This window comes from Panthera tigris, chromosome F2 (assembly GCF_018350195.1).
Source record: "Panthera tigris isolate Pti1 chromosome F2, P.tigris_Pti1_mat1.1, whole genome shotgun sequence".
Classification (NCBI taxonomy): domain Eukaryota; kingdom Metazoa; phylum Chordata; class Mammalia; order Carnivora; family Felidae; genus Panthera; species Panthera tigris.
In genome coordinates, this window is record NC_056676.1 from 37,890,324 (window position 1) to 37,903,661 (window position 13,338).

The window sequence follows — 13,338 nt, forward strand, 5'->3', positions numbered from 1 at the left end:
GGTTGTGGGATTCATTGGTAAATATAGACAAGACGATGGAGTGGAAGAATAAGAAACTGGAAGTGTTGAAAGTGGTATTCATGAATAGTGGTACCAAGAGAGTGAGAAATTTATAAGAATAGAAGAGGTATATGTCCAGAGAGTGGACATCTGAGTGTAAGACTTTAGAGATGGAGTGGTTCTAAGTATGAGCACACTGTACAGCTAGAGGTGAATAGCAGAAGTGGAGCAGAGGTAAAGGTCATTAGACTCGAGGGAATCAGAACTGAGTCCAGACCAGAGCATTACCATTCACATTGACGCTTAAATCAAGGGCATATGGTAAGAATGAAAACCAGGTACCGAAGTCTACATTGATTATGGGAGAGGGAAAGGAGATTTACAGATGGCAGATGGTAGGTAGAGAGGATCTTTTAGAGGAAGGAGTAAGGCAGGTGTTCAGGAAAAAGCCAGGAAAAAAGTAAAGCATTGTATGAGCTAAGGAATTCTCTACACGTATCCCAAGCTTACTCTTCCTAAAAGCTTAAAAACCAATAAAAATGTAACACATTTTTTCCACATTTAAATGTCCAATATCTTAAGCCGAAGGTATAGCTGATGTAGAAATGTCAGGCTCTGCATCACGGTTTTTCAGATAAATTGATTTGAACATTGGGAACTTTCAGAAGCTCTGTAGCCAACCACTAGCACTGACACATATGCAGAAGCCACTCAGGGTAGGTATTTAAAAAATTTGTGGAGGGGTGCCTGGGTGGCTCAGTCGGTTAAGCGGCCGACTTCGGCTCAGGTCATGATCTCGCAGTCCGTGGGTTCGAGCCCTGCGTCGGGCTCTATGCTGACAGCTCAGAGCCTGGAGCCTGTTTTGGATTCTGTGTCTCCCTCTCTCTGACCCTCCCCCGTTCATGCTCTGTCTCTCTCTGTCTCAAAAATAAATAAACGTTAAAAAAATTTTTTTTTAATTTTTGGAGAGAAATGTGAGTGACCACTTCCCAGATTTAGCAAGTTACCTTAGATGAACTTAGTTACACAGCCAAAACTCAAAAGGCTACTTCTGTGGTAGATCAAAGATTCTCACCTGCAAATTACAAACCGTACTCACCTCTTAGACCTGTAGCTTTATCTGATCCCTTAGTCTGTGGGCCAGTCCCAAAAGAATATAGGCTTCTTATTTTCTGCTTTTCACATAGTATTCCACCTCAAGTCAAATATATGTGTATTTATCAAAATATAAAGAACCTTAGTATTTATTTATATTTGGAACAAAGCATGTAACATGGATTTTAAAAATTAAAAACCCTCACAAATCCCTTTTTAGCATCTTGTGCTATTTAACAATCATTTTAATATTGCTATCAATATTAAAAGAAGTTACATTAAAATTGTCAATTTCCTCATAGTTAGTAGGTGATATTCCTAGCTAGTCTTATGATATTATAAAGAAAATAAATACATGTAATATTTTGTTACATAAAATGCTCTTAAATAAAGCTGGATATAATATCGAATTCATAAAAGTATTGTTTAAACAAAAGTATTCTATTCTTTGTGAAATACATACTGAGGGCAAACATTGTTCAGTTTTCTTTCCACAAATGAGTTACAGACAATGAACAGCAGGGGGCACAAAAGTCAGGTTACTCTCTACAGAGCAAAGCGCAGTAAAATCTCCTGCTGTACTGGAAAGCAGATAAATTTTGGAGGCAGACAGACTGTTTGATTCCAGCGGGCGCCATCACATATAAGCTGAATGACCTTTAATTATTTAGCCACTCTGAACTTCTTCAGTGGTAGAGTCATGATAACTATGACATAGAGATTTAGTATCAACATATACGTAAGGCAGATCAATAAACACTCGGGGTTTTTTCGTCAGTGCTTATATCATACGTAGATATAGATATATGTGTACATGTGTACCAAACCTGCCAAATAAGTGCAAATTTATATTTTATAGTAATTTGTGAGACTATGCACATGGAAAAGGTTATGATTTCATAACATACAAGCACAGGTATAGCTAAATCAAAACTCAAAACAAAAGCTAAACAAAGGAAATGGTGTTATTTACTCATATCCAACGAAAGCTTTTTCTATACAAGAAATGTGAATGCCCAAGAAGGTGGATGCGAACATGTGTGTGCATGGTATAGGGCAGTGTTTCAAGAGTAGGATCCAGGAAAACTACACCAAAACCATCCAGGAGTGCTTGTTTTGAATGCAGATGCCTGTCCTACTTAAAATGCTCATCTACGAGAGAGTGACGCTCAGTTTCTTCTGGTGAAACAGGAACGGGAACATGTGCTTCCTAGGCTTCCCGTGGCTGTTAAACAGCATGTGCTGTGAGGCCAGCCCTGTACCTGACACACAGCATTATTAGGATCTTCTAAATGACATATGCACACTCACAAATGACTTACTCAAGAATGATTGATCGTGGTTCCATTGTTTCCCTCTTTTCGAAGAAGAACTACGCCATCTTTTACTCCTTTGGACAGCAGGGGACAAAAAGAATCCTTTTCTGACTGGTGACTATGGTCTATTCTTGCAAAAAACATTTTCCCAGCCCTTTGTGTGTTTCGTATCTGTACCAGGCATTGGAAGAAATGCTCTACTTTGACTAAAACTGGGTACAAAGTCTCATTAATGTGATTTAATTAATTAAAAATTTATTTTAGTTCATAAAGGACTTAGCCTAAATATATAATTGGTTAACTTTAAAATTTAAGATTTTATCAATGAAATGCATTGGTTTGGATTTTAATAAATTTTAAAACTTCAAGAGGCTAAATGAAAATGGAACGTGATCATCACATTCTTATCTATTGATCAAGAGCAAAACTTAAACTTTCCAACTGTTAATCTGGCACAGAAACTTTGAAAAAGTTGGATTATCTTCCATCACCCAGGAATAAGCCCTGTTAATGTTTTAGTGTTAATTTTCCTTAGTTTTTTGAACACATACACCTAAAATCATTTTCTTCAAAAAGTGGATTATATTGTCCATATTGATTTGTAATCTGATTTAGTCACACAATATTTTATGAGCCATTGCCAATTCAATTAGATGAGAAATTTCATCATTTTGTTAATGACTACTTATTATTTCCTACTATGAGTGTACTATAACTTATTTCACCTATCCCTTATTCCTGAATTGAAGGACTTCTTGCTTTTAATCCCTAATATGAACACAAATGTGATAAACATCATTGTACAAATATATTTGTTCTTTTATACAGGACACCTTTAGGATAAATTCCTAGAGACAGAATAACTACATCAAAGACTGTGTGTGGTGTGTGTGTGTGTGTGTGTGTGTGTGTGTGTGTGTGTGCTTCCTCATATCCTCAACATTACAGGGATTAATCACTCTTTGATTCTTTGTTAATATGCTAGGTAAAAAATAGTATTTCTGTTTTAACTCACTTTCTTTGATTATGTGTTATTACTTTTTGTATTTCTTCTTTCATGAATAGTTTTTTTTTCATGCCTTTAGTCCCTTCCTATATTACAAAGATTAACTCTTCTTACTAATTCAGAAAGACAATTTATCTTTTGGCTTTCGTTATACTTTTTTTTCACACAGAAGTGTTTTGTGTTTTTGTTTTTTTTTTTTAATCATACAATCTATCAATCCTTTTGTATGATTTCTGCTCTGGGGTTTTACTAAGAAAGTTTTTACTTAACAGAAGATTGTATGAATGTTCACCTATATATTCTGTAACAAAATATAAAGTCCAGACCCAAGGGATAAGAATTTAATACACTAATTTATTCAATGATTTATTCATCCATACAACAAATCTGTTGAACACAAATACACTAAACACTATTGTAAATGCTGGAGATAAGGCAGTGAACAAGATCACCAAGGTTCCTGCTATCGTGGAATTATATTCCAAAAGGAAAAAGATCATGCAGCATACAATTTAATGTGGGGTTTCAAATTAGTGGGAAAGGAATGCGTTGGTTATTCAATACACAATGCAGGTACAACTAACCATTAAGAAAAGAAATAAATTAGATTCTTATTTCATACCTTACACCAAGTGCATTATAAATAGATTTTAAATCTATACTTTTAAAAGGAAACCATGAAAATACTAGAAAAATATAAGTGAATATTAGATGAAGAAACATTATATAACGTTCTTCCTTTTTTTATTATTTTAGAGAGAGAGAGAGCACACGAGCAGGCGAGAGAGGCAGAGGAGGAAAGAGAGAGAATCGTAAGCAGGCTCCACACTCAATGTGGAGTCTGATGTGGGGCTCAACCCCATGACCCTGGGATCATGACCTGAACCGAAATCAAGAGTAGGTCACTCAACCTATTGAGCCAACCAAGCACCCCGACATTATATATGTTCTTAAACATGAAAACGCCTTTAGAGTAATAACTCAAATCTATTTTGGAAACACCATCTTATTTTTATTTTTTAAATTTTTTTTAATGTTTACTTACTTATTTTGAGAGAGAGAAAGAAAGTGTATGAGTGACTAGGGGAGGGGCAAAGAGAGAGGGGAGAGAGAGAATCCCAAGCAAGCTTCATGCTGTCAGCACAGACAACTGACCCACCCAAGCACCCCACACCATTTTATTTTTTTTTTTAATGGAATATAACGAGGCAGTATTTGAACAATAATCTTTATTAGTGTATTTTCAAAGGTACATATAATCCTGAGCTACGGCATTTAGACATTTATCATTTACTCTTTTAAGTTTACATGTATTTTGCTCCAAATTCTCTGATGAGTACATTTTCATACTAGTCAGGAACATAAATACTTTAATTTATTATTCTTACCTCTTGAATAGCCAATTAATTTACTCCTATCATCTCATCATCTTAATTCTACTACATTAAAGGCTTTAGAACATTTCTTCTCAATTAAGCAATTTCTTTTTCAAAACTGCAAAGATAGGCAGTGCGAGAGCTGATTCCTTAAATCCTAGTGAATTCTTAGAAAACTATGTTGCTTTTTGTCTTTGATCTACTTTCTTGAATAAATTGGGTAACTATCTGACCAGCTATATTTGAAAAGAATGATAAGAGTAACTACCTCTAATCTTCACATTTTAGCTAGTGTAAAATGTCATAGGCTCTCTTCTCATATAAGTAGTCCATAATTAGCCCAAAGAGGAAAAATTTATTATGATCTAATGAAAAGGAGGGCAACCCAGTGTAAATATATCTTTGTTTAAATGGTTAGTTTTATAAAACATGTTATGTGAAATACTTCCTCCAACATCTATAAAGGAATACATACAGATGATTAACATTAAGTTTCATAAATCTAGACCAGAACTTTTATAATTAGTAAATAAAAAAGCAGACAAAAATGAAAGACAAAACTCCTGTGATCTTTGAGAAAAAACATTTATCCAACATTATCTCCAACTGTGGACAAATAAATATTTTCATTCTTGTATTTTAAGTTACTACCAAAATATTGTATCTTTCTACAAACAACAAAAAACAAGCATACAGTATCTAGAAATGGTTTTTATCTGACAAGAATGTCAAGTCTTTGAAGGTACACTCAATTGTTTTTCCTGAATAAGGTCACTATGATCTTAGGTTAAAGTTACAGTAAGCAGTTCAAGCAAAATGCATATTGCTTAGATTTTAAAGCAAGCAATTTTGACACTGTTTAATTAAAATGTGAGTATAAATGTGAAGCTATTGTAGAAACATTTATAAATACTCCTTGGGAATACTCACAGATCAGCAAGTAATGGAAGAACTGATTTAAAAATAATGAAAGGGTGATGTTATATGTAATGTTTGGTGACAAATCCAAAAATACCTTTAAGAGATGTAAAAGAACATGAAGACACAGTTTTATTATTCGGAGCTTGAAACCCTAGCAGCAAAACAAACTATTTGCATATAATGTAGTGCAATGAGCATTTGTTCATAAAATACTCGCAAAGTCTTGAAACTTTATACATAAACCAGAATGGGATCCATTAGGATACATGATTTAAAGATGTCCAGAGTAGCTTATCAAGAACTGCTAGATACTCTCACCTGCATCACTGAATCATAAGCGAGCTTACGCAAAACTATGTTCTGGATAACTCACTCTTATGGCTCCCCAGTAACAAGCTCGGATAAGACAGATCAAACCTAAGAGATAAGCAATTGCCCAAGAAACATAGGTTGCATGAAATCGCCTTGCAAAGTCTTGGGTGCCAACCTAAAATAAAAAGCAAATACAGTAATAAAAGATCAAAAACTTTAAGCAAATATTGCTTAGAGAACTTGTATAGGCTTACATGCGATTTTTATGAAATCTATCCCGGAGGCCATAAAATCCCTATGAACTATGAGTTGTCAAATTTGTTGACTATCACTGACAGAGTAAATTTTAATAAGACAATACTGTTAATTACATTAACTATAAATTTTATGAAATAAACAAAAAAGCCCACTTGATTATGTTATTCCTTTAAGTATTTAAATCTGTAATCTGAACTCCGTAGTGTTATACGACACAACAGGAGTGTTTAAATAACATGGGACGAGGGGACACAAAGGAGCATGGGAAGTAAATGGAGACAAAAAAGATCAGTAACTCCTCCTTCTCCTGGGACAGAATAATCCTCATGCCAACTATGTAGCTTCAGTCTCCTCTAAAAATAAGCCATCCCCAAAATGATAATAAATGTGTGCTTCATAGAAACAAAGAGAACGGTTTTTCAGAACTTCGTAGCTGATTGAGTATTGCCTTTGCTTTGGCCACGGCACTAAATAAAAACAGTGGCCTTCTGTTAAACGGGTGGTAAGGTCCCCAACGTCAACAACCTTTAGAGGAGCCCCAAAAGACTATTTCGCAGGATGGGCAAGCTCCATGAAAAACAGGCCCACAGAGTGGGCTTCAGATTGCCCACAGGCCTTCAGAAGCTTCCAGGCCTAATATGCTGGGGAGCTCTTTGGGGATCATTGAAGGTTCAGGCCTCATCAATTTACTACTGATAAAGTTGAGAAGAAAGAATTCTAACAGTGAGGTAGAGTAGTACTCACAGTTAATCCAACTCCAATGAAAATACAGATCATTCCAATGGTAATATATGCACAGCAGCGTCTTCGTGGGAGCGCACTACCCACTGAAGAACTGAAAATTCATGATAGCAAAAGAGAGCATTATTCACACGCAGATTCTCCATTTCATCTCTGTGAGTTTGCTTCTGTGGCGTTAGTGACATATGTGCTTCCATTTATTTCTTCCATTTGAGACAAGAACATGCATAAAAATGTCATTTTTAATGAGTTAATAAAATCATAAATGGTAAATTATATTATATTAATTATATAATTTCTATTCTATCCTATTATATTGATTATATTTCATTACTGTGGCTTCAAACAAAGTTCAAGTCTTGGTTATTGACCGTATCCACAAAAGGACAACTATGGTCAGTAATGATCTTCCAAGATAAAAATAGATTTCAAAAAATGTATTCTAAGATGGAAAATACATGCTATCTTGCAAATTTCACTTGATTTTTTGCAGTTATAACAGTTACTATATTTACTTTAGAAAATTTAGAAAACAGAGTAAAGAATAAAAAAGATAAAGGCAATTACCTCTAATCCCATTACTTTAGTCACCTAGTATTTTGGCATATTTTCCTCCAGCCATTTTTTTATTTTTTATTTTTTATTTTTTTTGCAATTTACCAACCTAGCATAAGTATTTTTCTGTCATTAAGTATCCTCAAATTGGAATTCTGATGGATGAATATAACATAAGTTAACCAATTCTTTGCTACTGGATATTTAGGGTTTTCATTACTGTAAATAATGCCAGGTAAATATCATTTAAGAGCATTCTCCTTGGTGTGCCTGGGTGGCTCAGTCAGTTAAGCATCCAACTTCAGCTCAGGTCATGATCTTGCAGTTTGTGAGTTCGAGCCCCACGTCGGGCTCTGTGCTGACAGCTCAGCCTGGAGCCTGCTTCGGATTCTGTGTCTCCCTCTCTCTCTGCCCCTCCCCTGCTCATGCTTTGTCTCTGTCTCTCTCTCCAAAATAAATAAACGTTTAAAAAAAATTTTTTTAAGCATTCTCCTTAGTTTTCTTTGTTTTCTCAAGATAAATATTTAGAATTAGGATTACAAGATTAAAGAGATTTAAATTTTCAAATCTTTTAATACATACTCCAAGAAGCCTATGGGAAATTCATAAAAGCATATACTATTATCATACTTCTCAACTGAAGTTTTAAATCCAAAAGTTTTTAGTTATTTACACTTCTGATTTTTGTAATGTTCAAAATGATACAAGCACAGCAGAGATCACACAGCCAAATTAGCACTTTCTATTTTTCCTAAGCATAAATATATTAACACATATATAAGTGCTCAAGGAATGTATGCTGAAAAAACGAAATACAGAAATACATTACTTGCTAGGCACACTTTAGAAATTTGCTATTCCAAACAGGTTAACTTTGCAGAACAGAAAAATGGTTTCCTTTAAGTTCCAAACATTTTTTAAAAATGTTATGACTATCACTGCAAATATATATCACAAATATTCCTGAATTCTTGAACTGAAACATAAACGTCTGGATAACCTGAGGTCATCGTCAGCATACTATATGTTGCTATCTAGAGTTACCAGGGCATATGATTCATTGCCTTTATGTTATATTTAGCCTTAGACTACTTTTGGTTTTAATTCTTATGCAAGCATTTGGTGGTTTGCCCTGCCTTTATACCTCACAGCTGGCTATCATTTCTCATTTACCTGTGTATCGGCCTCTTGCAGTGTAATCTGCCATGGATTACATACCAACTCAGTTTATTAGAATTATATATTAAATAATTTAAAAATTCTGTATTAAATAAATCAAAAGGTTCTAAGTGAATATTGGAGCAGCTCTTCTGTGAGCTGTAGTACATTAATTTCAGTGCATGAATTCTCCTTGGAAAACCCATGCTCATTTTTCATCACCCAATTTACAGTCACTACCTTTGGGAAGTCTCCCCCGGAAAAAAAAATAACCTATTGCTACTCTACACCTCAAGTGCCATGTTATTGCCAGGATAGAGCAATGACCAACAAGCACCTATTGCATAGATTGAAAAAGCTCAAACACATTTATTACACAGGTGGAATCTGTATGCAATATGTATTGTTTTGCATGTTGTTAAAACTTTGTATGTGCACATGCTAAAGTACACGTTTGTGACTTGCCCTTTTTTGTTTGCTGAATACTCTACATGAGACTCTTCCATACTCATACGTGGATATGTAGAGATCTAGTTCATTACCACAGAAGTGCCAGTTTACTCATTCTCCCTATTGATGGAGAGTCAAGGGTTTTTTTTCCTTAACTTTTTGCTATTATAACAATGCTGCTTTGAACACTCCTTTATATTTCCTACATACATATGCAGGAATTTGTCAAACATATTCCTAGGAACAGAATTGCTGGGTTGTATTGTAGACATATCTTCAACTTGAATAAATGCTAAATTTATATCCCTACTCTCTTTATATGAGAGCTTCCAATGCTCCTCCCACATCAACACTTCAACTTGGTATTGTTTCCATGCTTGACAATTTCATGGGTGTGAATGGTATTTCACTGCGGTTTTAACATATATATCCCTGATTTCTAGCAAGAGAGAACATCTTTTCAAACATTAGCTGACTACTGGTTTTCTTTTTCTATTAAGTGCTTGTTCATATTATCATCTCTTTGTTTTGGGCTGTCTTCAGCTTACTGATTCACAGATGATATTTACATAATCTGCATACTCTTCCAGGCAGCTATATACACTGTCTATATCTTCTTTTAGCCTATTTTTTTTTTTAATCAGCAAGATTAACCTTTACTTAAAAAACAAACAAAACCCAGGGGGCCTGGGTGGCTCAGTCGGTTAAGCATCTGACTCATGACCTCAGCTCAGGTCATGACCTCACGGTTCATGGAATGGAGCCCGCATGCAGGGCTCTTCTCTGACGGCATGGAGCTTGCTTGGGATTCTCTCTCCCCCCCTCTCTCTGTAACTCCCCTACGCACACTCTCTCGCTCTCTCTTTCTCTCTCAAAATAAATAAAAGTAAACTTAAAAAAATTATTAAACAAATAATTTAGAAATATTATGAAAACCCATGAAAAGAAGACTCACATGGGTTCTAAACCTGATTAAAACACACTTCAGAAAGATTATTAATGCTAAACTTCTGCCAAACGATGACCTTAAAGTGCCAAACACAAAAGAATCTGTTAGGACCGTTTCTCAAATAGGTAATCTGTCCCTGGCTTGGCCATCTCTCCTTTAACTATACGCAAAGTTCTGCTAAAAGTACACATTTTAGTTGATTATAGAATTACAACGTAAACTAAACAGGTTCTTGGTACTGACAGTATGTTACCAAGGTTTTTTTGTTTTGTTTTGTTTTGCTTTCATCTCCAAATCCAACAATTGGCCACAGAGGTCAAGTATCATCAAAGTTCCTTTGTGGGTTCTCGATCATGTCTGACTCATCCATCCTTCGGGTACAGGAGGGGCTCAACAGTTTTCAAGAGGCAGAAGCCTGAGGCCATTTAAGACTCAGATGTTACAGGACTGTGAGGTGAACCCATCTGAATGAGGACTTGATAACAGCCACTGGAGGAGAGCGTGCAAGTGGATCTCAGTCCAGCAGGGGGTGCTAGTCACACGCTGGTGCCAGTGTCCTGCTCCCGGACGCTTTACAAAGCTTATGCGCATACATACTTCAGTAACCTCATATACTGTCTCAAAGCCATGCTTCACAGACTGTGCCAATAACTGAGTGAAGTCTTGGCTATTAAAAAATTTTAAACTACATCCACCAGGGATCTTGCAAACAGCAATGAGGTGAAATCCGTGATAGCAGTGGCAGTTCCAACTTGGTACAGTTGGTAAGGATTCTGGCCTGTGGTTTCTAAAATTCATTTTTAATAACATCTTTGGATAATGAGTTTTATTCATGAAATCAATGTAATGTAAGGTAATTCTTTTTTTTTAAATTTTTTTAATGTGTATTTATTTTTGAGAGAGAGACACACACACAGAGCGCGAGTGGGGGAGGGGCAGAGAGAGAGAGGGAGCCACAAAATCCAAAACAGGCTCCAGGCTCTGAGCTGTCAGCACACAGCCGATGTGGGGCTCGAACTCACGAACTGTGAGATCATGACCTCAGTCGAAGTCCGACGCTTAACCGACTGAGCCACCACACGCCCCATAAAGTAATTCTAATATAGTAAAAATTATCAATATTTTCCTTTCAGGTTTGTACTTTTTGTTGCCTTGTGTAGGAAATTCTTTCCTACTTGCCATAAAAATATTTTTAAAGTCTTCTAAAAGTATTAGAGTTTACCTTTTCATATTTATGTCTACAGGAGTACAGCCCTTATAATTATCAATTTTTATTTTACTTATTTTGAAGTTATGTGGTGCATACAAATTCAAAATTTATGTTTTTGATGAAGTGACCATAATAATAATTCTTTTTACCCTAAAGCATATGAGATACTTAAGTACCTGCTAGAATCCTATCATAGAGACATCCAGAATACAGTAGCTTAAAAAAGTTTTTTTCTCTTGCAGAAAAGAATTCAAAGGTAAATACAGCTTAGGGTTGGTAGACAGCATGGTTCCATGATTAACTGTCATTGCCAGACGCAACGGGTGACAAGTCTCCTGCTGTAGGTGACTTTTTCAGTCACATGGAAGAGTGGAGAGAAAATTAAGACAAGTAGTTTTGCCTTTCAGGAGAGTATAAGGAAGCTGCACTCATCACTTGTGTCCGTATTCCATTGGCCTTAACTTAAATACATGGCTACAACCTTCTGCAAGAGAGGCTAGAAAATATGGTTAGCTGGGTGGTCAGTTCCTCTGATAAAAGGAAGAGAACAGCAGTCCGCTCTTTTAACTAATATTAATATTACTATTTTAATGTTGGTTAGTGTTTGCCTGGTATATCTTTCCTTTGCTGAGGGTTTCATGATTTGATCTTTTTCCCTCCTTTAACTTCCATCCTATGCTCCTGTATTTCGTGTATTTCTTTTTCAGATTGCACAGATGGGCTTCAGTCTAGTCTGATAATTTCTGGCAAGTCTTACTGATAATTTTAGTCTAATTACACATATTCTGACAACTGATATATATATATGGATTATTTCTGCTCTTTTATTTTGTTTTCTATGGTTTCTGTATTTTCTATGCTTTTCTACCCTCTTTTCTGGATTTCTTGTGGATTAACTTGGATTCTTTTAGTTTATTTTCCACCTACATTTAGAAAGGTTTAGATTTACAATTTATTTCTACTAACTTAGTAGTTGCATATAAAATTTTAACATACCTAACATTTAAAAACTAAAATCATTTAGTAAATCTACCTTCCCAATAAATACAAGAATCTTAGGAAGTTTTAACTTCAAATATTTGCTCCCAGCTTACATGTTCTTGTTCTCCAATATTTCAGTTCTGTTATGGGGCACCTGGGTGGCTCAGTCAGTTAAGTGTCTGGCTTTGGCTCAGGTCACGATCTCAAGGTTCATGAGTTTGAGCCCTGCATCGGGCTCTGTGCTGACAGCTCAGAGCCTAGAGCCTGCTTTAGACTCTGTGTCTCCCTTTCTCTCTGCCCCTCCCCTGTTCACACCCTGTCTCTCAAAAAAGAATATTTTAGTTCTGTTGTATTTTTATTTCTATAAATTAATCAGCATTAATATTACCATTACTGTTATTTTTGCTATTTTATTCAACATTCTTGATGGCTGTTTACAATGTCTCCGTTTACCTTTTCTTCTTGCCTTGTAGAACCATCTTCTGCGATATTTTTCCATTTTCCCTAAATTACTTTTTAGCAGTTTCTTCAGTGAGGATATCAAGATAGTAAACGTTCTGGATTTTTTGTTGTTGTTTGTTGGTTCATTGGTTCTGCATTTGAAAACACTTTTATTTTGCCTCCATTATTCTATTATGGTTTAGATAGTTCTATAATACCAGTTTGATAGTTAATTTCTCTTAATGAAGTATTTTTAAATTTATTTTTTGGCTTCCATTGTTGCTGTTGAGATATTTGTGGGCAAAACTGTCATCCTTTTTATAGTAAAAATCTGTCTTGGGCAACTGGCTCAGCTGGTGGAGCATGAGACTTTCGATCTTAGGTGTGTGAGTTCAAGCCCCACACTGGGTGTGAAGATTACTTAAAAAAAATAAAATCTCAAAAAAAAATCTCTCTTTTCTTTCTTTGATTTTAATATTTTCTATGTATCATAGGTTTTCTGCAATTTCACTATAATGCATTTGCTCCTTTTGCATGGATTTCATTGTTCTCTTCAAATCCAAGGGCTT

The 13,338-nt window shown here is 35.4% G+C and overlaps 1 protein-coding gene across 2 annotated transcripts in view; it reads right to left on the reverse strand.

Annotated features, from left to right (window-relative positions):
• Window positions 1-5,362: 5,362 nt before the first annotated feature.
• Window positions 5,363-13,338, reverse strand: part of PIP4P2 (phosphatidylinositol-4,5-bisphosphate 4-phosphatase 2) — a 52,139-nt gene continuing 44,163 nt past the window's right edge. For both annotated transcript variants that reach the window (XM_007084331.3, XM_042973343.1), the window contains 2 exons: window positions 7,029-7,119; window positions 5,363-6,201 (listed from right to left, as the gene is read on the reverse strand). In XM_007084331.3, the coding sequence (XP_007084393.1) occupies window positions 6,058-6,201; window positions 7,029-7,119 (235 nt within the window). In that variant the 3' untranslated portion in view covers window positions 5,363-6,057. The remainder of the gene's footprint in view (window positions 6,202-7,028; window positions 7,120-13,338) is intronic.